Consider the following 25,639-nt stretch of genomic DNA (forward strand, 5'->3'; position numbering starts at 1 on the left):
TTCAATATACTATATAGGTTACTCTAAACGATCTAAACTTTAATTTATATTTTTATGAATTTTGGTGGTAAATTTGGATTCAGAGCACTTGATCATTTCAGTTTCCTGCAATTTTTCCTCATGAAATAAAGAAATTTCATAAACTAATTTATGTGATAAAGGATGTATGTAAAAATAAAGAGAATAAGAAAAATGTAAAAGAAATCATGATTTTTTGGCACAAATCAAGCTCCGAAAAGTGACGGTTTTGAAAAGTGCCAAGCTTTGCTATCATGACTCTTAAACAATCTGCAGACGCCGCAGAAAGAGCGAGACGTGAGCGCGAGCGCGAGATGCGTGAACGTCAAAAAGAAAGACTTGAAGAAGAAAAACAACGCAAAAAAGAAATCGCGGAAAGAACAAAATTAGAACAAGAAATATTGAAAGAAAAGCGTGAAAAACAGAAAGAAATATCAAAAGATAGAGCTCGTGAAGAAAAGGAAAAGGAAAAAGAAAGAAAACGCCAAGAAAGAGAGGAAGAGCAAAAGAAACGTGCAGAAGAATTGGAAAAAATCAAAGCTACCATTCCAGTTGAAGAGTTAGAGCTCCTCTATCCTCAGAAACAACCAAAGATTCGTGAAGCTCCACCAGAAAGATTCTTATGTCCAAATCCTGGCGTTCAACTTGTACCTAAGAAGGCTCGCCGTACAGATGCATCATTTAAATTTGAAGATTTCGTTGAATTCGTTAAGCCACTTCGTACATATGTGGGAAATACGGTTTTCAATGGTTTTCTTACAGCTGTTGGTGTTTGTGTCTTCATATTCTTCGTTATTCTGATGGAATGCTAAAAGTTATTATATATATACTAAAAAATTGATCCCATATTTCATATTTAAATTTCTTACTCATATTTATTTATTCTTTGAAATCAGTTCGAATAGTTATCAATAATTTTCTGGATATTGATCGGTTTATTCAGAATTTTTTGTAAGAAATTTTTTATTTTTATGAAATTTAACTTTAAAGATCTGTTAAGATATGGCTTTGTCACTAGGATGAGTCAAATAAGGTGATGTTATGCAAAAATGTCGGTTTTTACCTAAAAAAAAATCTAAAATTTAATAATTTTATAAAAAATTATCTTTATAGCGCACAAATTTTATAAGTATGGTTATTCTAATCGTTAACGAAACGAGGAATTTCTGAAAGATTTATTGGTTTCTTAGGAGTTGGATTTTCATTGACTCCGAGCTTCATTAGTTCCATTTCCTCATTGTTATCTGTTTTATCGATCAAATATCCCTCATCATCCCTTGTCTTGATATAAGATTTAGAAATCAAAACAGTTAATACAATTGCTGCACCTATTCCAATAATAGCTACTGCAACGATTCCGAATATAAGTGGCTTATTGTTCGCTTGCAATTGAGCGGAACATTTGACATTTTCTGGTTTGTGGCCTGGTAAAGAATACTTAATTCCACTTTCACTTGCCATAGCATATCCAGCAAATTCAACTGTACAGTTTGAATTGCTTATCTTATCCATCTTTCCGGTATATGTAAAGTCTAATTCAGCATGGCCTTCATGTTTAGGTATAACATTTGTAAAGAAATGTAGAGAGTTTGAATAAGAGCATGTGGTGCCACATTTGTATCCTCCATTTTGATCAAGCTCAGTATAAATATTTATCTGAGATGTCTTCGGAATTACTGATGCTGTAATTGATGGCTTCCCTACATGTGCACCAAACAGGCAAAACGGAATGTTCGCACCTGTGTCTATTGACATCTGAAAATTGATGGAATCAAGAGAATTATATAATATTGCAGAGCGGCTGCAAATTGTTTTAGGGAATGACCAAATTTTAATAGGAATATCTACATTTGTTGAGATGGTAGTGATTGTTACAGTAGATCCTTCAATAAACAAGCCGTTTTCTTTTGATAATGTGATTTCATTAGTATCTTTGTCGTCTGATATTTTTAAATTAAGTGATTTGTGTATTGTGTTATCAAAAATAAAGAAATAAGAATTCGTTTTCGTTGGAAGAGTTAATGTATCACCATTTTTGATAAACAATGATTGGTATCCATCAGGTACTGTTATTACGCACTGTGTATATTGAAAAAGGAAAAAAGAAAGCATTTGATAGGAATTTTAGAACGATTATTGTAAACATATTTCAGATTTTTGAAATTTCATTGTTTTGGTTGATATTGGGTTAAAATTAGCTTGGCAAGCGGTTTTTAAGTGTAAATCTTATAATAAAATGATGAAATAGAAGGATTGAGAGTATTACGGGCGTGTCAAAATATAAAATGCTAAAAAATGTATTTCATCGATTCTCTTCTAGCTGGATATTATCCGAGAAAGTTCTTGCAGAGAAAGATCGTGTTATAAATGAAATTCATCTTAATGAAGTTAAACGCCAAAAAGAAGGCATAGAACTGATTGCTTCAGAGAATTATCCATCAAGAGCATGCTTAGCTGCATTATCAACACACTTTAACAATAAGTATGCGGAAGGATATCCAGGTGCTCGCTATTATGGAGGCACCAAATACGTTGATGAACTTGAGAATGAAACAAAAAGACGTGCTCTAGATCTATTCAACTTGAATCCTAAAGAATGGGGTGTTAACGTGCAAGCCCTTTCTGGATCTCCTGCAAATTTAGCTGTTTATACGGCTTTATTAAACCCAGGTGATACATTTATGGGATTGAAGCTGAGTGACGGTGGACATTTGACACATGGCCACAAGTTAAAGGCTAAGAAGGTCAGTTCTTCTTCAATATTCTGGAATTCCGAACAATATACGTTAAATCCAAAAACATCTTTAATTGATTTCGAGAAATTAGAGCAGAAAGCTAAAGAACTACATCCAAAGCTCATTGTTGCCGGTGCAAGTGCCTATCCTCGCTTTATTGACTTCAAAGAATTCAGAAAAATCTGCAATCAAACAAATTCGATCTTAATGAGCGATGTTGCACATTACAGTGGACTTATTGCAGCAGGTTTATACCCTTCTCCATTCGAATATTCCGATATTGTCACTACTACAACTCATAAAACTCTCAGAGGTCCAAGAGGAGCTTTAGTTTTCTTCAAAAAGGAATATGAGAAGAAGATTAACAGTGCTATATTCCCAACTCTTCAAGGAGGACCTCATCTTCATCAAATTGCTGCTATTGCTGTTGCATTAAAAGAAGCAAAGTCAGAAGATTTCAGAAATTACCAAAAACAAGTTCTCAAAAACATTAAGGCTCTTTGCGACTATTTACAACAAAATAATATTGATATCGTCAGTGGAGGAACAGATAGCCACATGGCGTTGATTGATTTGAGAAGATATAACGTTGATGGAGCAAGGGTTGAGTTCGTTTTGGACCAAATGGGTATTACTACAAACAAAAATACTATTCCTGGTGGTTCCGTAGGATTGAGAGTTGGATCTCCAGCTATGACATCCAGAGGACTTGATGAAAATGATTTTAAGAAGATTGCCGAGTTTATCGTCAAAGGAGTCAAAATTTCAAAGGAAATTAAATCAAAATCTGGCAAGAAATTGTCTGATTTCAAGAAATTGGCGAAAAACAATGATAATATTAGGGAAATAAAGAAGACAGTTACGTCATTCGCTTCAAAATTCCCTCTTCCTGGATATGATGATTAAATGTTTTTGTATATTGATTAAAATAGAGCTTTTGAAATGGATCCCTATTTAGCATATGTTTGATTATATTTCTTTTAGTAAAAAGGAAAGAAAGTTGTATATCTCGAAATTCATTGGGAAAATTGAAGATTTATATATGAACTTGTGATTTTTATATCAATTTAGTAGTAATTATCTGTATTAATAAACATATATCTATGCTTATATCAATTTTTTGTCAAAAATACGAATATTTCGACTTTTTATATTTACAAACGCGATCAAAATCAATAATAGAGAATAACCACGTATTTAAATTTTTCGATTTTTTCCAAAATTTTTCAAAATTTGAAATTTTGAAAAGAATTTTCTAGATTTTTACCTTCGAAATTTTGAAATTCAAAAATTTTTGGTTTGAAATAGTCATTATATCTTATCAAGATTCACTCGCAAAACTTTTAAAAATCAATTGTGTTTAGTCTCATTTCGAATTACAAGATTTTATAAGATAAACTTCAAATTTTTATATGATGTCATATCTAAATAAGAAGTAAATTGTAGGTAGTAAGAAAGCGTTTTGTTTTTGTAATCGAAAATGTGTGATTTCAAATAAAATATATTATCAGTTTATGAAAAAATAGAGTGCTGACAATTTAGCTGCGCGGCTTTTCCTTCTTTCCGAGCCAGAGAGCAAGGAGTGAGAAACCAGCAACTTTGATGACTTTGAAGCGGCAGCCTGGAAGATCACCGACAGAACGGCCGGAACGACCCATACCGGCAATAAGAACACGATCGTTATCATCAATAAGACGAAGAGAACCATCGCGTGGAACGAAGGCGGTAACAACTTTAGAGTTCTTCTTAAGCTGAACACGAACTGCTTTACGAATAGCGGAGTTTGGCTGCTTAGCTTCGACAGCAACTTTGCCGACAACAATGCCGGAGGCCATTGAGGTGCCTTCAAGTGGTGTCTTGTAGATTGATGTGCCGAGTGAGCGACGATATGCGTTTGATGCCCAAAGGTTAGATTTGTGTGCAAGGCGAAGCTTGCGAGCGGCAAGACGGCCGCATGCCTTGGATTTGCCCATGTTTTAAAAGGCCATCACGATTAAAACGGTTAGGCTCAGCTATATCAAAAAATATTATCATTTAAAAATATAATAAAAACATACTCTATCAATAGGAACAAATAAAAACATCATTATTTTTAGAAATGAGGACTAATAAAAACATGATGTTCAACAAATCTATGCCTAGAGCTTCTCAGACCATTCAATTTTTTAAAGCAAGAAAAAATTTTATATCAGAGAGAGTAAAGCTTTCATTCGATCGATCATCAATTTTTATTGAATTTGATATCAGACATTTTTCGGTTAAAATATGACCACAAGGTGGAAATAGTTATATATTTGTCAAATATCTTCAGGCAAATGTTATTTAAAATCTTTCTCTTTATGGGAAGTGTGATGAAATTCTAATTTGACATTGTAAATTATTTTTTTTTGTAAAGTCGCTCGTTGTCAAATGTAAATATTACGTTATTATTTTAGAACACAATGTTCAGAGATAAATATCAAGCCGGTTTCTTGAACCTTTTCTATTCCGTTGGTTCCAAGCCATTAAGTATTTGGGAACAACACGTTGAAAATGGCTATATTAAAAGACTTACAGATCCAGATATCCGTTCTTGCGTTCTCGAAATTGTTAGCACAACAGTTAATAACACATACATCACATGCCCAATAGATCCAAAGGAAGAGCTTGCTATTAAGCTTCCTTTCTTGGTTTTAGTTCTTAAATATCTCAAGAAATACTTCACATTCGAAATCCAAGTTCTCGATGATATGAACATGAGACGTCGTTTCCGCGCCTCCAATTTCCAATCTAAAACACGTGTTAAACCATTCGTTTGCACACTTCCAATGAGACTCGACCCAGGTTGGAACCAAATTCAGTTCAACTTGAGCGATTTCACTCGCCGTGCCTATGGTACAAACTATATTGAAACACTCAGAGTTTCAGTTTTCGCTAATTGCCGTGTCCGCCGTATTTACTTCTCCGACAGACTTTACACAGAAGATGAAGTTCCACCAGAGTACAGACTTATTCCTACAAAGCCAGAAGGCGAAGAGTAATCGAAATTCGAGCGACCATAACTTATTATTCCCAAAAGCATTGTTATTTAATAAGTTATGTATTTTTTTCGATCATCAAATAAAAAATGTATTCAAAAAAATAATATAAAAAAAGATTTTTGCTATTGGCCACTATAATTACAAAAAAAAGTGATAATGGCTGAAGGAGTGAGCCCCATTGTGGTAGATTCCGAAGAATCCAATTCGATAACTCTACGAGCAGACATGCACAACGACAAGGTCTTTAAACCCAGCGAAGTCATTGGTCACCATCACGGCCTGCACTTTATGCTAACTGTCTGGGGACTTTCCCGAGGGATGAAGAATGGAGAACCCATTCAGTATGGAACCCTCACCGAATTCTCTTCAGCCACTATGCCTTGTCAAAACCGTTTTATAAAAATGCTCTTTTGAGCACAAATCTAATAAATGTGATGTTAATATATAAATTCCTATTCTAGCAAATATTCTCCGCTAAAGTATGTTATTTTTGTTTAATATTGAATCACATATCCTGTAATATTCAATTTCTACCTTGCAATCAGGTAGAAAGACATATTTATGTAGAAAAACTCAAGCATCATCCTATTATGAGAGAAGTAAATGCAATATTAACAAACTTTTATTAAATTATTTGTTTGTTTAGGCTTTAAATTAACTTGACATACTTTGCTAACAGCAAAAATACATAACTAATATATTTTTAACTGCTTCAAAGTCTAATTTTACTTCAATGAACGTTTAGAGATTTTATAAATTTCAGAAAAATTTTGAGGAATGACTGATGAAGTTCCGGAAAAAGATTATGATTTAAGCAACCTTCCTCCTGAAGCATTTGCTGACCCAAATCCAGGAGCTCAAGTTGTAGAAGAAGATAATAATCCAATAATTTATTCACTTCCGCTCAACAAGCGTAAATTTACTAAAGACACAGAACCTGATGAATGTGGAGAACCATCAATATCAAAAGATGCAGCTACAAAATCATTAAGCTTATTAATAGGAAATGATTTCAATTTACTCAAAAATCGCGCTTTCAAAAACAAGATTAAAGGTCTTAATGCACTACAAAATATCTTAGGAAAGGAATGCGATTTGGATTCAAATGCAGATGCTATTTATCGTGGTTTAGAAGCAATTATTGGCTGGAAAGAGAGAATTGCGGCCGTTAACAGTTTGCTTATTGATGTTTTCCGTACAGTATTAGTAAAGTCAAACAATATTAAGAAAGCTACAGTTGCAATCATCATTCCGTTTTTAATTGATAAATTATCCGATCGTGCTCTTAAAGACCCTTCATCAGAGCTACTTGAAATGATTGCTCAAGCAATCTGTCCTTCATTTGTTTTACTTCATGCAGGAAAAGCCATTGCCGCTCTTAAAAATGGAAAAGTTCAGGCATCAGCACTCGAAGTCTTAGTTAATATTGTTAAGAAATTCGGTATAGGAAGTATATCCATTGAGCATTTCCTTCCTGTTTTAATTTCTCTTCTTCAAAATACAAATACCGCTGTTAAAACACCAGCAATTGTAATATCAACATATATCTACAAACAATTAGGAGAGACATTCCAAAAACAGTTAGAATCTCTTCCAGAGTCAGTTCAGTCCACATTATCAAATGAATTTAAGAATGCAGAGAATCTTCCAGCTCCTACAGAGAAGTTCTATAGAACAAGTGATAACAAAGCCCTTGAAGAACTTGCCAAACTTAACGAACAACTGAACAAGGAAAAAGCTGCCGAAGATGCCGCAAAAGCAAAAATTTCAAATGTTATAACTCCAGAAGTTTTGGCAGCGGCAGAAGCAGCCCAGAAGTTCAAAGATTTCGATGAATTCTTCAAGACAATTGACGGAGCAATCGCTGAAATGCCTTACGTGATGACAAGTGACCTTGGCCCTGTAATGGCTTTGTTCAAAAACTATATGACAAAAAGTGACAGAATTATATTAAACACATTCACAACTCTTGCAAAGATTGCTCAAAAAGCCGATGGCGATTTTGATAAATACGCACGTCTCTTTGCTCCTTTCATTGTCCAGAAGTGGACTGATTTCAATGAACACAGCAGAGACATTGTGACAGCAACTGTCAACGCTTTTCTTCCGAAATCAGGAACAACTCCTTTTGTTGATGCTCTTTCTAAAACAGTTTCAGATCCGAAGTTCCAAAGTTCATCAAGGTTGACATCTCTTGCATGGATGGAAAGTGCTTTTCAGCAGTTCACTCCAGGAGATATCGAAAAACTTAAAATAATCGTTCAATCATTTATGAACGATAAAGTTGCAAATGTCAGGAAAGAAGCACAAAAACTCTTAGATATGATGGGTGTTCCGCAGAAACCGAAAGAAGATGCAATTCCTCAGAAGTCAATCAAAGAAATCCCACAATCTCCAATAACAAGAAATGTTAGAAAGAGCAAAAGAATTTCCGTAGAAAAGAAAGATCCAAATGAATCATCAGTGATGATACAAAAAGAAAAAGAAGTTGAAAAACCACAAGTTGTAGATGTTCCAAGATTCTCTCAGGCAACACAATCAAAGAAACAGAAGAGATTAGCCATATTGATTAGAGTTGGCTCTGCTTTAATAGCCAACAAGCAAAATATTATTCCTTTCAGTGATAAATGCAAATTAGATGCTTCAAATCATCTTCCACAGACTTTTACAACAAAATTGTTCTCAAATCAAATGAACGAACAACTGAAAGCTCTTGAAGAAATGAACCAATTCTTCCAAGGAAATGAATCATCATTTTATAATACATCAGATATTTTCTTGAGATGGCTGATCATTAAATTGTTTGACAAAAACATCAAAGTTGTTCTTGATGGATTCCAATTCATGTCTAAACTTTATTGTGACAATAATCCTATGACATCACAAGAAATGGACATGATTATTCCAATCATTTTCTGGTGCATGGACAATAAATCTCAGCAAATCGTTGATGCAGCTTTAGATTTATTAGTTATCATTAGATTGCACTCAGATATTAACGAATACTCCTTGAGTTTGCGCTCATGCATTCCAGGAGCAACAAACCAAGTATTGATTCATATTTTCTCCGAATTACAATTATGTGTTGGAGAAAATTCTTCAAACAGAGAAGTTTTCTACGAATTGATGGGATACACAAATAACAGTGAAGTTGGAGTTTCAGCAGCTTGTGGAGGAGTTCTTGCTTTAATTGCCAAGAACATGTCTACAGAGCAGAAGCTGAATCTTTTCAGTAGCTTCACTAAAGAACAAATCGAGTTCTTGACACCTTTCATCCCAATTAACATGTCAGAAGAAGTTTTGTTTAATAGTTTCGCTGATTCTTCACAATCAGAAAAAGCTCATATCCTTAGAGTCCTTGTTCAACAGTTAAGTACTAATCCAGATTCAATTGATGCACAAGCACAATCAATTGCTGAACAACTTTCTAAGGAATTAATGCAAACTGAGGCGAATTATTCAATTATCAAACCAGCTCTTTATGTTTTGCATGAAATTACGAACAGATTCGAGATTACACAAGAAACTCTTCAGGAAGAATTAGGATCAATCTGTTTCGTTGCAACATACTTCAACAGATCATTAAAAGCTATTGATGGAATTGCTCAAATGATTAATTCATTAATCTACAAATTGTTTGAGAAATTACCAGCACAACTTTCATTCATTGCTTTAATGAGATCAATGGAATCTGTTGAAGAAGTTACAGACACATCTTTCTTTGCTAAAGCTTTTGTTGTTCTGATTTCTTCTGTTGTTGATAGAGATGCAAAAGAACTTGATGAAGCAAGGAAATATCTTTCACAGCAACTCAATCATCTCCAAAATTCAAATGCAAAACAGTTAAGAAAAGGAGATGTTCGTGTTCAATTAATACAAGCAGCAATCCAAGCAATAACACAAAAGGCTGCTCCAGAAGTTACAATGGTTTCCAAGAAATCATCAAGATTATCAACAACTTCAACTACTGCTTCTGCAATTGCATCACATGTTGCGGCTCTTAAACAAAAGAATGAAGAAACAACAGAGTCAAAGAGAGTTCCAATCAAATCTGCCTTCCAAAAGAACGAAGAAACAAAACAAGGAGTTACACCGAGATCAAACAAGAAAGAAAGAAACAATTCTTTGTTTGATGACAGTATTTCTACCTCAAACATTGTAAACTCACCAAATTCAAGGAGTAAATCAATATTAAATAACAGTGTTGAAGCATCAGAAATATTATCTCCAACTAAGTCTTTGAATGAAAGCATGAATAAGACACAAAATGAGAGTTTTAATACAACACAAAATGATTCAATTCTCTCAACAAGAAGAGTATTAAATGATAGTGCATCAAAGAGAATGCCAAGAAAATCATTGAATAATAATGAAAATAAGATAACTATCAGTGCATTACCTAAAGAAGATCAATCTCCTGTACAAATAACAAGGAGTCCTTATAAAGTTTTATCTCCTGCAATTGAAGCTCCAATTAGTTCAAGAGTTTCTTCACCACGAGATACTAATTTCACACCAACAAAGAAGAGTTCTATTGATGACAGTTTGTTGAACACACCGTCACCAATGAAGAAAGCTAGTGAAATGCCAGCATCTCCAAAGATTTCTCCTATGAAATCTCTTCAGAAGAATAAGAACCCACCTAAAGAAGAGAATGTCACTTCAACAATCTTAACTCCAACAAAGAATGGAGGAATGAGCCCAACAAGATTGGAAATTATTTCACAAACTCGTGGCTCTCCAGTTGCACAAGCTCTTTCAACAGCTTTGTCAACCAGCACAAAAGAAAAAACTAAGAAGACAAAGGGTTCAAGTTCATCCGTATCAACAAATAATTCAACAACTTCATCAACACGTGTTACAGAAAAAGCGAAGAAATCAAGTTTAACTACATCTACAAATTCATCAACAACTACAAAAGCTAAAGCAAGAACATCAAAGAATTCAACAAATGATACAACAACTACCACAAAGACTGCTAAACAGTTAGCAGAAGAAAATAGAGCTAATATGAAAGCAAGAATTGCTTACCTTAGAGAAAAATGGAATAAATAATTATTTTTATTTTGCTTTTTAAAATATATGAACATATTTTGTTATCAATTAAGGCACGTTTTGAATTTCACGCGCATAATTCACAATTTTTAAATATATATATATAGTGTTTAAGTGGGGAACTTTGATATTTTTTTCCCACACCACAGTAGTTTCACTTTTTGCATATGAACTCTATATTGATTCTGGCTAGAAACTAGAGAAATTAAAATTTTTCAATTTTTGGCCCATTAAAAGTACCTTTTTGAAAATAAAAAAATATTTTTATTAATTATGTGTGATCTTCGACATATATTCATAAAATCAAGTGATTTGGAGTGATTGGCAGAAAATGTAAGATAAAGAGTAAGTTCCAGATGATTACTTATTTTATTATATGAGAGAATCTTACACTCTAAGCTCTATGTTTATTCATAATAAATTTATGAATTTTGCGTTGTTTATTAGGGAACTTTTGATGCTAATAACTAGTCATCTGATCCATTTTGCAAGAAACTTCATCTAATGCAATGCTTACACATAGACTTAAATATACAATGAACATATTTACAAGAAGAAAAAAACAAATTTTAGACCATAAGAACAAATGATAAAGAACATAAGCATTAGAAAATATAGAGCCCTTAGTTTTTTTGGTTATATAAAAAACAAATAGTAAATATAGTCATCTCAAAATCGCAGTTGAATAGCAATTCAATTTTTTGAGAGAAAAAACGTGCATGAAATGCGATATGATTTAATTATATTGATAATTCAAAATAAACATTTTGAATATTGAATAAATGTAAACATCTAATTTTGTTAGTCCTGTCTTTCTCATGGATTTATAACAGTATGCATCATGGATTGCTTGGTTTTATTAAAAATTTGCAATTTGGGTCACATTTTTAATCATTAATATTTTGAAACTCAAAATCAAGACATTTTAATGAATTTTGATATATTACAGTTAGTTACTGCATCAATTCTGATGAAACAATGCAATTTCAATTTTCTGAACAAAAAATGCTCGTTTATTATTTTCGTGGTATGATGGATAAATGAATTAACAAGCCGAAAAGCAAACCCAAACTAGCAGAAAATGGATGCTTTTCCATTTGCGTTAAAAGGTCAAGTAGAATTTCTTAATTCGCCATCAAATTCAAATCATTTCCTGCTGGATGTTTCCATTATTTGTATGGTCACATTGTTTTGGGACTACAAATCTGAATCTCTAGTAACAAAGCTCAAAATTCTTCCAAATCAAAATTTTATTTTGGATTTTTTTCCAAATTACAAAATTTCATTTCGAAAAGAGGATACTACATGGAAGCTAGTATGTATTCCTTAATTTCGTCCCAAAATCAATTGGATTTAATTGATAATTCCTATCGTCTTTTTTTCCAAAAAAACTATTTATTATTATTCTTTGTCTTGTATATAGATAGTAAAAATCTTCAACTTAAAACTTTTCTTAATCTCATAGAAAAAAAAGCCCTCAAATTAAGCGTCCAGAGCCTTGCCCTCTCAATCAAAATTAGAGTAGTGAGGTTTACAAATCCCAATTCAATACACAGAGGTTTACATTTTATATTGAGGGGCCCTCACTACTGAGATTTTGGGAGGACTATATATTAATTTGATCTATGTAACTCATTCAAGTCTTTTTTATTTTATTTTTTTTTCAAAAAAATGCAAAACGAAGAACTGAAGTATCCAGTTCAACCTTTTGTATTTGAATTTGCTAGAGATGCTTCTAAGAAGTTAAGTTTTTCAGATATACAAATGAAACAACCCCAAAAGGTCGATTATGGACCAATTGAAGATTATTTAAGAACAAACGATGCATTTCTCAGAGAATACGAAGAAATTAACAAACCAGAAGTTGCACAAAACAATACATATCAAGATTGTCAAGTTTCGAAAATTTTTTATGATCCGAATTTCGATTTACGCAAAACAAAATATTTCAACGAAGTTTTTCCAAGTGGATGCCTCAAGCAAAGACTATTTTCGGAGCAATTGATCCTCCAACTCGATACAATTCAAAATTTACTTTATCATTCTTCAGATAACCATGCTTTAGACTTTTTCCAGTCATTTTCTGCGATTCACGACATGAACTCAGAAATTGCTGCCCTCTTACCTAAAGTAAAAACCATGAGAAATGAAGTTGCAACTTTGCAACAAAATGCGAACGCTCCAAATGCCATAACAGCACTGATGAACAAGAAGTCCCGACTCCAAAGCATCCAGACAACTCTCGACAGCATGAAAAGAGTCGTAGATGCAGGCCCAGCAGCGATTGCTTACGCCGAAACAGGAGATTTCAATACAGCCTTCGTAACACTGGACGAAACCATCGAAACTCTTAAATCCAAACTCTTACAAATCAAATCAATGCATAGTTACCTATACAAATTACAAGATACGAAAAATTTAATCGTAAAGAAGCTTAAAGACACATTTTGCAGCATTTTTACCAGAGATGATATCAATATCTCAGACATTGTTGCAGTTATTGTCCAGCAAAACCTTCTTACTGAAGTATTAGATTATGTAAACACATTTCTTGGCCAATATTCACATGATCAAGTTCTAAAGATCATTACACAGATAGCAGATCAAGATCTACAGTCCATATCCATCAGCAAATTCACAGAAGCCCTTCAAAACTCGTTCCCAATTATTAGATTAAAATTATTTGCCAAAGGAACGAACACCATTGAATCCATAGCCTCAGAATTCGAGAAGTACTCCAAGGAATCCTCCGAATCCGTGAAAGGACTCATCCAAGTCCTATGTAATAACGTATACGAAGAAGTTATCGGTATAATCAGCAGCCAACCCCTGAAGAACGTTGATTTAGATAATTTCTCAGCCATTTACGACTCAATTATTAACTTTGGCCGTGGTTTCGACAAATGTTCGATCAATGATCATCTTTTACAGCAAAGTTTGTATAGTTTCGGACAGCAGTTCATCGAAACCTTCGACAAAGACCTCAAAGCACGTGAAGAACTCGCGACATCATCAGATAAATGGCAACATACAATTTCCGGAACACTTCACCTTGAAATTTTACGTCGTCTAACAACAGGAAACAAATTAGACAACTTAGTAATAGAAGACAGCAAGTTCGGTGTCACAGCATCAGCGTTGACCATGCTAGAGATCATTTGGAACTACTTAGAAGCCGCGAGAAGAATCAAAGGAACAGCAGATGACTTTACAATTAAATTGGCCGCAGCGATATCGAATTATTCCAGGCAATGCATGTATTACATTTACGAAGGAGCTGCAGCCAAACAAGGGAAGTTTAAGAATACTTCTACAAGGCATTTGAGTCTTGCAAGTGCTAACATTGAGTTCATGGCCAGATTGATATCATACATTACTCCTAGATTGGAAACAGTTGGCGCAAATAGAAATATTGTGTCTGTTCAGATGCAAAACGTGTCAAAGAATTTGATTGAAAATGAAAACAAGTTAAATACACAGATCTGCAAAGTGTTGACTAATAAAATATCTGAACACATGTCGAAGATTGATTTGGATCCAAATGGAATATCTCCTTTCGTTGAGAAAGTCGTGAAGGAAGTAAACACATTGAACAACTTCATCAACGAATTCCTGCCAAAGAAAACTGTGCAAATGATTATGGATGTAATTGGAAAACACATAAATATGACTATTTCCGGACAACAGAACGCAAAACAGCCTCTGATAAAGAATCCTCTTTTCCAGAGAGACTGCAGCGCATTGGCAGAAAGATTGGCTCCTGCTGGAATCTCTATCGAAGTTTCTAAATATTAAATTTTTATTTATTTATATCAAATTTTTCTATGATATCAAGTAACTTAATTTTGATTTGGAAAAGGTTATCATAAATCACTACCTAGTACATCAAATGACTGTCATTTTTTTTTGCTGTTGAAATAAAGATACATTGATATTTTGAGTTAAATATTGTTTATTATTTGTAAAATGATGTAATGAGACTTAATATAAAACATAATTCATTAGGAAGAGATGCATATGACTTTAATGTCATTATTTGTAACGCCTCTTTTTCGAAAAAAGTTTATACTTTTTGACGAAGCAATTTAGATAGTTCATCTGGCAAAAATGTAGGGTCATACTGTTATATACGAAAACGATAAAAACAGTTTGACAGAAAAGTGACAACTTTACGTGTCAAAAATATAAAAAGTGATATTTTATTCATCATTATCTTCTTCATAATTTATTTCATATTCTTCGTCTTACCAACAAAAGATGGGAATGTGAACAATTGCGGGCAATTTTTAGCCATTTTGGCTTGGAACTAGAGCCTGCGAGGTACATGGATAGTATCAGTACCTCACAGGCTCTAGTTCTCTATATGGCGCCGAGAAATTTTGGTGAAATGTGGTCGCATTTCACCAAAATTTTTTCGGCGCCATAGGATGAATTGGAGGGTGAGAGATATTATTTCATACAATACTACTCTCACCCTCCAATTCCCAGCCAAAATGGCTAAAAATTGCCCGCAATGTGAACAATTGCGGGCAATTTTTAGCCATTTTGGCTTGGAACTAGAGCCTGCGAGGTACATGGATAGTATCAGTACCTCACAGGCTCTAGTTCTCTATATGGCGCCGAGAAATTTTGGTGAAATGTGGTCGCATTTCACCAAAATTTTTTCGGCGCCATAGGATGAATTGGAGGGTGAGAGATATTATTTCATACAATACTACTCTCACCCTCCAATTCCAAGCCAAAATGGCTAAAAATTGCCCGCAATGTGAACAATTGCGGGCAATTTTTAGCCATTTTGGCTTGGAACTAGAGCCTGCGAGGTACATGGATAGTATCAGTACCTCACAGGCTCTAGTTCTCTATATGGCGCCGAGAAATTTTGGTGAAATGTGGTCGCATTTCACCAAAATTTTTTCGGCGCCATAGGATGAATTGGAGGGTGAGAGATATTATTTCATACAATACTACTCTCACCCTCCAATTCCAAGCCAAAATGGCTAAAAATTGCCCGCAATGTGAACAATTGCGGGCAATTTTTAGCCATTTTGGCTTGGAACTAGAGCCTGCGAGGTACATGGATAGTATCAGTACCTCACAGGCTCTAGTTCTCTATATGGCGCCGAGAAATTTTGGTGAAATGTGGTCGCATTTCACCAAAATTTTTTCGGCGCCATAGGATGAATTGGAGGGTGAGAGATATTATTTCATACAATACTACTCTCACCCTCAATTTTAATTACTTAAACTCATTCTATTTTTTTGACATGTAAATGTCACTTTTACTGAGATCTAACACAATGTCAGATCTCTTTTTTTCGTATATAAGAATACAAAATTTTTGATGTGTTCGCAAAAGAGAATTTTTCAAAAGAAAATACTATATCATAGAAACAAATCACATGTTTGATGAAGCCTTTGCAAATCAATGAAATAATACACAAATCGGCTCCTCATTGTTAGTGCGATCTATTCATTTCAAAAACTCTCTTTAAATATTTATGTTCTAATGGACAATCATTTAATGTCAAAAAATGTTCTATTTAGATTTACTTGCAAATAACATATCATCCCATGATGTTGACTTAGAAAATCATTAACTAGATGCCTTCTTTCAAATTATATAGGATATACAAGCATTATGATTCGCAGTTTAGATTTTTTATTTTCTCTTAAATATTTGAGTAGTGTTCGGAACAACAATAGTGTTGATTATTCAAAAGATGGGATATATTCAACAGGATTCCATAAGACAAAGTTTGCATATGGATCCAATTGGATTCTATTAAGTCATCATAATTCAACAAATAACCAATTTTTTTTTTCGACCAATCAATGTAATAATTCAGACGAACATTTATATTCTATAGTTAACTCATATGATTATATTTCAACTCTTGAGCATTTTAAATATATAACATTATTATTAGAATATAAACAAATAAATTCCTATCAAATTTGGAAGCAAAACATATCCTTGCTAGATAATGGTGAGCACGAATATATCAGAGTCAAAGGCGATACTTGGGATAATTTTAAAGGATTAAAACATTCTATAGGGTGTGATTGTATTGACTATACTGGAGACGGTGTAGCATGGTGGTATAACATTGGGGCATTTAGCAAAAGTTACAGGCCTTATTTTCCTGGTCCAATAATTAATAGATCCATAATTTAGTATTGTTTGCAGATCTATGGATAGAGCTTCATAATGTTAAACAATCCTGTTTACAACCACCAATATATTTTCTTCGTAATACATTTTCATTATTAATCTTGATTCTCGTGTAAGATTAGTTAATTAATAAGCGCAATTTATCTTTCCTTTCATATCGAAGTTTTAACAACTAATATTATAAAAAATATCAATCTTTTTTTTTAACATTTTTCCATTATTTCATATTAAAATGACTCTCCATGCAGGAGAATACTCAAAGTTATTATATTTTTTAATAGAATTCAGGCATGCTTTGAAATCAATAAACCATTTTCCTAAGTAAAGTCTCCCTGCCGTTTTCCCGCCTCAACATTGAGTGAACCTCTAATAATATTTTGAATAAGAGACTTTGCGAAGAGAAAGGAGTTTATTTAAAAATTAAAGATGATTATGAAACAACAATCTTACCCAGATCACACATCAGATATTTTATTATTATATTTCAATCCAGATGTTAAGAAGTTGCTTATTGATGATGTATCATTAAGGAATCTACATAAACCTTGATTCAAAGTTATAGGCAAGTATATTACAAAATGGACTCATTTCTATTGTTAGACGTCCATATTATTGAAGGAAATTATCTAAGATTGTGATAAACTAAAAAAAAAGTTTTAATAGTTTAATAATAAACTCTATAATAAATATTTTATTTGTTCCTTGAAACAGTAGCTCTTTTATCAGCTTTCTGCTCGATATTTTCTGTCCAAATTCCCTTTCTCTTTCTTACTATTTCGATGATTTGTTTTGAAACATTTGGTTTAATTTCTTTTCCATCCTTTCCGTATTCTTCAATTTCTTCTTCTGTCTGTGGTTTCCAGAATGGATCATCTTCAACCATCTTGTAGTGTGAGAAAGAGAGTTGTGGATGTGCCTTTCCTGATGTTTTAGATCTCAAATCATTTGGAAATCCGAATGATTCAATAACAGGCAAATAACAAGTGATCAAACACGAATTTGTTCCTTCTTTTGTTTTCTCTTCAACAATTTCACATCTGTGCTGCAACAAAATATCATAAGCTCTTCCAACAACTGAGTAATCACATTGTACATCGCATCTATACAATGGTTCCATGATTCTCGGTTGAGATTGTAAGAAAGCCTGTCTGAAACTTTCCTTTGCGCATGCAATTGATTCTCCGAATTGAAGAGGTGAATTAGACACGAAACTTTCATCATCATCATCCTGCAACAAATAAGCCAATGTCAATTGTTTGATTTCTATTTTTTCAACAATGAAACAGACACCAAACAAAGGTTCTTCGCAAAGAGGACCATTATTAACACACAATCTAAAACCTGCTGACAAAGAATTATGTAAATTCTTGTATTCATCACTTACAACTAATAAATTCGATCCAGAACAAGCGATTACTTTTTCATACAAATCAGGAAGATATTCTTTGAGTTGTTGTTGTAATTGTTTTGTTTCCCAATTATTTTTAGACAACAACAAATCAACAATTTCCTGTTTGAGTTTGAAAGAAGATGAATAAATCGTTGTTCTTCCCATTGTCACTGATTTCGGCTCATTTGTTTTGTCAATGATTGTTTCTTTGCATGGAACTAAAGGAAGAGATGTTGTGAACTCTACTTTAGCTAAGTGTTGTTTGAGTTCATCAATACAAAACTGTAAATGAACTTCTCCCATGCAATGCAAAATTAACTGGCCGTTTTCTTCATGAGAAATTTTTACGGCCGGATCAATTTTCGCGAGTAATTCGGCGCCTTTCAAAAGACTTGCTTGGTCTGCAATTTTTATTGCTTCGATTGATACATTGACAATTGGCTGAGCATTGTGAGTAACAGTTGTAAACAAAGGGAAATCTTCTTCATGGCAAAATGTACTTTGTTTGAGAATTGGCTCTTCCAAAGCAATTCCAACAACACAGCCTGCAGGAGCGGTCTTGATTTCAAGGAGATCGCTGCCCATGAATAAATAAAGTCCTTTGACAGTGACTTTACTAACATTTGGCTCTTTCTCGTGTCTGACATACAAAACATCGTTTGGACGAATTGTTCCGCTGTAAACACGCACGTACATGACAAATGGATATGATTCTGATGGGAAATGAAGCATCGCGCCATGTACAATCTTTGGACTAAATGCAATCATCGGGCCGTTTTTGTCAACACGTTTTGCGGCATCGAAAAATTTTTGGTATTTTTCTTCTAAAAGACCAGGACACATCTTTGGAATGGTAATAGGTTGTGCGGAAGCAGGAGTTGGAAGGAACTTGACAATGGTCGATAAAAGAGAGTTTGATAAAGGAATCCATTTGGATATGATTGAGATTGGGGTATCTCTGGCTGTTACTTGCACATTTAGACGCTGTGCAAGTTGTGTAATGTCGCATTTCTCTTGGTAGGCTTTCCAGATAGGTGTTAAGAGCATTTGTTGGAAAAATGTTTTTGATTGAGGGGTTGGCTTGCGTTTTGTAATATGTTTCGTCTTCGGATCCCAGTATTTAAGGCCCCAGAATAGTTCTGCGGCCTTTTCGGGTGTGACACCAAGCTTATCTGCAAATTGAGATGAAATATCTGGAACTGCAAAGCCCCATTTGCCAATGCAGGATACAAAAACAACGTTTCCGATGGATGGATCAAATGGGGGATCTTCTTGTAGTGTTGCGGCGTTGATTTCTTGTAATAATTGTTCTAAATGTAATTCGGCATCTTCAGGTGATAAATCTAGTTCTGTAAATAGTCTATCTACCTTGTTTATAACAAGAATCGGCTTAAGGTTGTTGTTGAAAGCGCATCTAAGGACTAATTCTGTCTGGACACAAACTCCTTCAACAGCATCAACAAGAATTAGACAACCATCTGATAATCTAACCGCATTGGATACTTCAGCTTCGAAGTCGACATGTCCTGGGGAATCAACAACAGTTAGATAAAATAATTCATTTTCTTTTCTGTAAATCAATGAAACTGCTGATGTTTTCATCGTGATATTTCTTTCACGCTCTGCTTGAAGGCAGTCCATGTAGCGGACTTCGCCTGCAAGTTCTTTTGTAATAATGCTATTACTTGAAAGAAGATGGTCACAAAGAGTTGTCTTACCATGATCAACGTGAGCAAGAATGCAAAAGTTTAATGTATGTTCTGGACGAGAAATTACTTTCTCTACTGTTTCATGTGAAAAATTAAACATTTAAAAAAATTGATTTTGGACAAAAATTTTAGGACCTTTCAATTTTTTTTCTCTCTTCATCGATAATTTTCTTTTCAAAAATTTTCCTCCCTTTCAATGTAATTGAAAGAACTTTGGAGGAATATATATTTACATGTTTAATAGGGACAAAGGTAGTCCCACGAAGATCTAAACAACATATTTCAAAATGAATAAGATAAATAGGATCAGTAGGCTCTAAATATGAATGTTGTGAGCTTTTATATATATATAAGTTACTACAATATAGTCTAAATGAAATAACTAGGAATTATAATGTATGACAATGGGCGGGACTAACATCATTTATTCTTGCTTGAAAAAATTTCTGCAAAAGAAGTAAAACGATTGATAAAATGTTATATGCTTATGCATATTGTAACATTTCTATAGATACAATATATCTAAATTTGCTATAATTTGAATTCTTGATGAAAATAGTATTCGATAATTAATGATTGGTGCGTTTTCGAAGCCCTCACTTGGTGATAGATATTTGCTGTACATATAAATACTACCAAATCCGCAGTGTCGAAATATTTCCGAATTCTTTGTGATCATTGATTTACACATGTTTAACACAATATTTGTTTCTTCTAATGAGTTTAAAAGATATTTATATGTTAAAATTTAAATGCATCCTTTTAAAAAATTAATAATGTCCGACCAAGATGTTAACCCAAATAAATACAGCGAACTGCGAAGTATCTTTAAATACTATATTGGCATATACAATGAGTTGTATCAGCTGAAAACAGAAAATGAAGAAGATTTAAAAGACATTTACAAAATTATCAAGACAGAATTGATTGATTCAATGAAATATCTTCCCATAAATGTAATTAAAGATATTTTAAATATCATTCCGTATAATAATCGCTATACAAAGTCATATTTATCTCTTGCCAAACTCATTTCTGACGAATATCATGTCAAAGAGGTCAAAAAAGTTGCAACTATTTCAAACTTTCTGTTTTATAAAGAATATGGAATTAAATTAGACAAATCTGCTGATTTTGAAAAAATTAACTCAGAAAATCTTGAAATTCATACAGGAGATACAATTTACAGAGCAATTATGTATAATGACCTTGAAAGATTCATATACTTCACCGAAAGGGATGGATTTGATAAAGACCAAAAACTTAAAAACAGTTTATATCCATATTCTTACGAAGGATATTTATTGCTTGAATTATGTTGTTACCACGGAGCAGTTGATTGTTTCAAGTTATTGAGAATGAAATTTAACTCAGAAATAACTCAAACATGTCTAGAATTTTCATTTTTAGGCGGAAATAAAGAGATCTTGAGTGAATGTTTGAAATATCAAACACCAGATGAAAAATGCATGTTTTATGCAATTATTTCACACAACATTGATTTTGTTACACTCTTGGTGAATGAACACAATATAGAGATTAATTTATATTATTGTGGAAAATATAATAATCTTGAATCATTTTTAGTTTATTATGATCAAACTGATGATTTTAACAATTGCTTTATTAATTCTCCGTTATGTAATATTCTATCTCTTTGCGAATATTTCTTATCACATGATGCGAATATCAATGAAAAAGATAAAAATGGAAGAACCGCTCTTCATAATGCGGCAGAAAATAGTAGTAAAGAAATAGCCGAACTTCTTATTTCACATGGTGCGAATATCAATGAAAAAAATAATCAAGGAAGAACCGCCCTTCATTTTGCAGCAGGGAATAATAGTAAAGATACAACCGAACTTTTTATTTTACATGGGGCAAATATCAATGAAAAAGATAATTATTCATTGACCCCTCTTGCTCTTGCACGTATACATGATTGCAAAGATACACTCGAACTTCTTGAATCACATGGTACAAAAATATAATATTCAGCTTATATCGGCGCGCAGCTGTGCAGCCATAATTAAAACATATATTTTCATTAACGTTTAAAGTTCTGAAAATTTGAATGCCTGGAAACTTTTTAATGCAATTTAAGAATATTCAAGGAATTAGTCTATAACGCCCGAGGTGTCTAAATCAGCTATATCAAATGTTAATATATGCATAAACTATATATTTACCCTTTTCTGAATTACATTAATGCTTTTTAGGGTTTAATTCTGATGTAAAATTACAAAATCTCATTATTTTTTGAATCAAGCATTCCATTTGCAATACCTTATCTCATAGATTTATACCTTTTAACTTAATCATTATCGACTTGTCTCAGTCAATGTTGATGATGATTATTTTAGACACACTTTGATAAAGAAACAATTTTGCAATTATAATAAATCTTTATTGACTAAAAAGGAAACAAATTATGAACATCTTTTGATAAAATCAGCGAAATTGACTTAAAATTAGTAGTTAATCAAACAATATGAGTTTTTTTCTTACATGGCCTCTTTACCAAAACTTCTGATTTTAAATCGATCAAGAAAAATTCGACTTTTTTTGTAATTTGAATTACAATCAAAAGTCGTAATTAATATTAATAAGATACCTATACCGATAATTGATTTTAATACTTTTAAATTTGTTTCTCACAAAATGCTTCCTCGAGGAACTAAATGTTGGCAAAAAAAATTATAAATGTCTTTGAAGTTTGTTCAAGATAATCCATTCAAAGGGAAACCACATAGAATCGTTGACCTTGAACCAAACGAAGGTCCTAAACATGGTGTTGGCGCAGGGCCAATTAACCCAATTTTAAGATTGCCTCCTCAGTGCAGGATGAATGGCCTAGGGCCAAAAAGAGGTATTGGAAAGTTCACAGGAGATACTTCAGAAATAAGAAACCCAATTCAACCCTCAAGAGTAGTATCAAAGGAACCTCCTCGAGTAGATTTTTCATCAAACTTACAACCTCATAAAGGTCCAAAGCGTGGATTTGGTTATGGACCTGGAACAACAGACAATCTTCCAGGTCCAAAGCGTGGTCATGGAGCTGGCCCAGGAATTGATCCTTTATCTCTTTTCGAAACAGGCAGCTCTCAGGATGAACAACTATGCGTAAGACTTACCAACGAATTCCGCCAAAAACAAGGCAAACCTCCGCTGAAATTTATGAAAAAATTATCAGAAATCGGAATGCCTCATACAAAGAACATGTTAGCTCGTAAAATACCTGTAGGACACATTGGATTCGACGAAAGAGCAAGGCAAATCGCTGGTTACGCTGCTGCCGAAAATGTGGCTTATTGCCAAGGATACAGCGATCCAATTCGAATTTTCGTTCAAGGATGGATCAATTCACCTGGCCACAGAAGAAATTTACTTGGTGATTACACACATATGGGGATTGCCGTAGCACATGATGGAGATGCATGGTATGGAACTCAACTATTTGCAAGATATTAACTATGTATGCTAAAGTCAATTAAAATTGTTTGAAAATAAAAATTTAATATTTATCATAGAATTTAACTTGAAAATAACTATATTAATGCTTTCATAGAAAGTAAAATTTACTTATGAAAGTTTTATATTTGAGTTTTTTGTACAATTATATATAATTATTATTTTTTTGTTGTGCTGTTTTGTGTGATAATGGAGGTTTGAAAATAAAGGTGAGATTGACGTCAAGATTTAGGGAATTTAATACTTCATCCCCAAATTTGATCTTTTTTATCATAAGTATATACTAAAGATTGAACATTTAGAGATACCATTTTAGTATCATAAATACATTCTATATATGTGTTATTGATAAAAAGAAATAAAAATAGTTTACTGGATCTTAAGGATTTCAAATCGTTTTGTATTAAGAAGCTCTTTTGCTTTTTGATTTGATTTTGCAATTTCATCTGCTTTTGATCTGATTTCATTTATTAAATATATCAGCTCGTTTGGATCTTCTGATTCACATTTTTCTTCATCATATGGAGAGTAGGGTTTCTCATCTGATTGTTTGAGCAAATCGTTGAATTTAATAATTACTCCAGAAGCTTCATCTTGCAATTTATCAATATCATATTGAGGAGTACTTTCTTTTGTTTGGTCGACAAGTTTTGTGAATTTATCAGCTTTATCATCAATTTTTATGTTGATACTGATTTGTTGAAAATCAAGAGCAACTGCCATTTTTTTATTGAATTTCACTGGTTTTGCAAAACTTTGATTCAGATCTTTGTCGTATATGTTCATATGCTGGCCTAATTTGAATTTCCTTCTCCTTTTGATTTCTTCACCTAAGAATTGTTGGACAAAATAAATACATGATTCCAACTTGAAATCTTTTGTAGAATTAACAGAAATTTCTTTGATATCTTTATACTTTTCTTGGATTTTATTTCGAATATCATCAGCAAAAAACTTCAAATTAGAAGCCAATCCGATAAAAACAAATTTTGTTGGTTTAAGATCAAAACGTAAGCTGTTAACAGCTTCCGTTATAAAGATTGGTACCTTATAAGGAGCCTTGTCTGTAATATCTGTTTGCTTAATTGTTGTTTGGACATCAATGTGAGTAATTGCAACTGGATTGAAAGGAACCGTAGTATTTGGGATTAAATTTTCTTTTGTTTTATTCGCTCCCTCCCAAAATGCTCTTTTGAGCCTTTCATCCTTAAGAATTTCATTTTTATAATCTTTGATTTTGTCATCATTTAAAAGATGATTGGCAACAATGTTTGTAACGTCGTTTCCGCCGAAATTTAAAATGTAAAAATCATGCAAATAAACTGTATTTTTATCTTTGAAATCCATGATGAAGAACTCGGTATTTGATGCACCAAAATCAACAATTAAAACTTTATCTTCTGGTTTGATGTCCATTTTTTGGTAACCCAAAAATGCTCTCATTGGATATGGAAAAGTTCCGAGTAAAACATCCTCTTGTGGATAATCGAGTTTGAAACAGGCAGCTGCTTTGATATTCTTCCTGAATTCGTCCGATGCCCAGTAAGGGAAAAAGATAAAAATTTTATTGATCGACTCTTTTGAAGTAATGTTGAGAGCCTTCTCATAAACGTAATTCAAAAATTTGCAAAATAACTGAAAACTATTGAATTCGGTGCCATTACAATTGTATTTAACGTCATTAATCAAATTTAAAAAGAAGTTCCTGTATGTTTCCTTTTCGTGGGCAAGCGATACATTACTAGCAAAATTTGAATAATAAAATCTGTTGTCATGGTTAGAGATGATAGTTTTGAAATCTGAATACGGTCCATCTGTTACATTCTTTGCAGAATCTTTGGTGACAAATGATGCAGTCGTATACTCATTTCCTAAAACAATAACTAAGACGCCGGTGTCGCTCTTAGACATTTAACGGAAATGTAAATTTTATATTTTCCGTTAAGAAAAGTCGTAGCAATATTATACTTCTGATAACCATTTCAGCATTTAGACTTCAAATCAAATATTATTTTGATATTTTAAAAGCTCTAAACTGATTCAGTAATCATTTTATATTATGATAGTGT

The 25,639-nt window shown here is 33.0% G+C and overlaps 11 protein-coding genes across 11 annotated transcripts, besides 5 other annotated features; 7 read left to right on the top strand and 4 right to left on the bottom strand.

The window, feature by feature from the left end:
* Positions 1 to 80: 80 nt before the first annotated feature.
* TVAGG3_0924250 (uncharacterized protein) lies at positions 81 to 894 on the top strand (the record flags this gene model as incomplete). Its single annotated transcript, XM_001322560.1, has 1 exon — positions 273 to 830. The coding sequence occupies one exon, from the start codon at positions 273 to 275 to the stop codon at positions 828 to 830; it is 558 nt and encodes a 185-aa protein (XP_001322595.1).
* Positions 895 to 1,019: 125 nt separating this feature from the next.
* TVAGG3_0924260 (uncharacterized protein) lies at positions 1,020 to 2,242 on the bottom strand (the record flags this gene model as incomplete). The annotated part of the gene is made up of 1 exon (XM_001322559.1): positions 1,159 to 1,773. The coding sequence occupies one exon, from the start codon at positions 1,771 to 1,773 to the stop codon at positions 1,159 to 1,161; it is 615 nt and encodes a 204-aa protein (XP_001322594.1).
* A 61-nt stretch (positions 2,243 to 2,303) lies between these two features.
* Positions 2,304 to 3,835, top strand: TVAGG3_0924270 (serine hydroxymethyltransferase family protein; the record flags this gene model as incomplete). The annotated part of the gene is made up of 1 exon (XM_001322558.1): positions 2,304 to 3,659. One exon carries the CDS (start codon positions 2,304 to 2,306, stop codon positions 3,657 to 3,659), a length of 1,356 nt encoding a protein of 451 aa, XP_001322593.1.
* Positions 3,836 to 3,962: 127 nt separating this feature from the next.
* Positions 3,963 to 4,905, bottom strand: TVAGG3_0924280 (Chain X 40s Ribosomal Protein S23; the record flags this gene model as incomplete). The annotated part of the gene is made up of 1 exon (XM_001322557.2): positions 4,292 to 4,726. One exon carries the CDS (start codon positions 4,724 to 4,726, stop codon positions 4,292 to 4,294), a length of 435 nt encoding a protein of 144 aa, XP_001322592.1.
* Positions 4,906 to 5,183: 278 nt separating this feature from the next.
* On the top strand, positions 5,184 to 6,188 carry TVAGG3_0924290 (regulation of cilium movement involved in cell motility; the record flags this gene model as incomplete). Its single annotated transcript, XM_001322556.2, has 1 exon — positions 5,195 to 5,773. The coding sequence occupies one exon, from the start codon at positions 5,195 to 5,197 to the stop codon at positions 5,771 to 5,773; it is 579 nt and encodes a 192-aa protein (XP_001322591.1).
* Positions 6,189 to 6,537: 349 nt separating this feature from the next.
* Positions 6,538 to 10,836, top strand: TVAGG3_0924300 (microtubule plus end polymerase family; the record flags this gene model as incomplete). The annotated part of the gene is made up of 1 exon (XM_001322555.1): positions 6,551 to 10,828. One exon carries the CDS (start codon positions 6,551 to 6,553, stop codon positions 10,826 to 10,828), a length of 4,278 nt encoding a protein of 1,425 aa, XP_001322590.1.
* An 898-nt stretch (positions 10,837 to 11,734) lies between these two features.
* TVAGG3_0924310 (vacuolar protein sorting-associated protein 54 family) lies at positions 11,735 to 14,702 on the top strand (the record flags this gene model as incomplete). The annotated part of the gene is made up of 1 exon (XM_001322554.1): positions 12,500 to 14,623. The coding sequence occupies one exon, from the start codon at positions 12,500 to 12,502 to the stop codon at positions 14,621 to 14,623; it is 2,124 nt and encodes a 707-aa protein (XP_001322589.1).
* A 247-nt stretch (positions 14,703 to 14,949) lies between these two features.
* Positions 14,950 to 15,011: a mobile genetic element.
* Positions 15,012 to 15,131: 120 nt separating this feature from the next.
* Positions 15,132 to 15,240: a mobile genetic element.
* Positions 15,241 to 15,381: 141 nt separating this feature from the next.
* Positions 15,382 to 15,490: a mobile genetic element.
* Positions 15,491 to 15,631: 141 nt separating this feature from the next.
* Positions 15,632 to 15,740: a mobile genetic element.
* Positions 15,741 to 15,881: 141 nt separating this feature from the next.
* Positions 15,882 to 15,990: a mobile genetic element.
* A 1,677-nt stretch (positions 15,991 to 17,667) lies between these two features.
* On the bottom strand, positions 17,668 to 20,199 carry TVAGG3_0924370 (elongation factor-like GTPase 1 family; the record flags this gene model as incomplete). The annotated part of the gene is made up of 1 exon (XM_001322553.1): positions 17,692 to 20,199. The coding sequence occupies one exon, from the start codon at positions 20,197 to 20,199 to the stop codon at positions 17,692 to 17,694; it is 2,508 nt and encodes an 835-aa protein (XP_001322588.1).
* A 676-nt stretch (positions 20,200 to 20,875) lies between these two features.
* Positions 20,876 to 22,090, top strand: TVAGG3_0924380 (proteasome regulatory particle assembly; the record flags this gene model as incomplete). The annotated part of the gene is made up of 1 exon (XM_001322552.1): positions 20,876 to 22,090. One exon carries the CDS (start codon positions 20,876 to 20,878, stop codon positions 22,088 to 22,090), a length of 1,215 nt encoding a protein of 404 aa, XP_001322587.1.
* Positions 22,091 to 22,724: 634 nt separating this feature from the next.
* On the top strand, positions 22,725 to 23,581 carry TVAGG3_0924390 (cysteine-rich secretory protein family; the record flags this gene model as incomplete). The annotated part of the gene is made up of 1 exon (XM_001322551.1): positions 22,803 to 23,570. The coding sequence occupies one exon, from the start codon at positions 22,803 to 22,805 to the stop codon at positions 23,568 to 23,570; it is 768 nt and encodes a 255-aa protein (XP_001322586.1).
* A 358-nt stretch (positions 23,582 to 23,939) lies between these two features.
* TVAGG3_0924400 (Actin, Chain A, domain 4 family) lies at positions 23,940 to 25,481 on the bottom strand (the record flags this gene model as incomplete). Its single annotated transcript, XM_001322550.1, has 1 exon — positions 23,940 to 25,481. One exon carries the CDS (start codon positions 25,479 to 25,481, stop codon positions 23,940 to 23,942), a length of 1,542 nt encoding a protein of 513 aa, XP_001322585.1.
* Between the last annotated feature and the right edge of the window lie 158 nt (positions 25,482 to 25,639).

This window comes from Trichomonas vaginalis, chromosome I (genome assembly GCF_026262505.1).
Source record: "Trichomonas vaginalis G3 chromosome I, whole genome shotgun sequence".
NCBI lineage: Eukaryota > Parabasalia > Trichomonadida > Trichomonadidae > Trichomonas > Trichomonas vaginalis.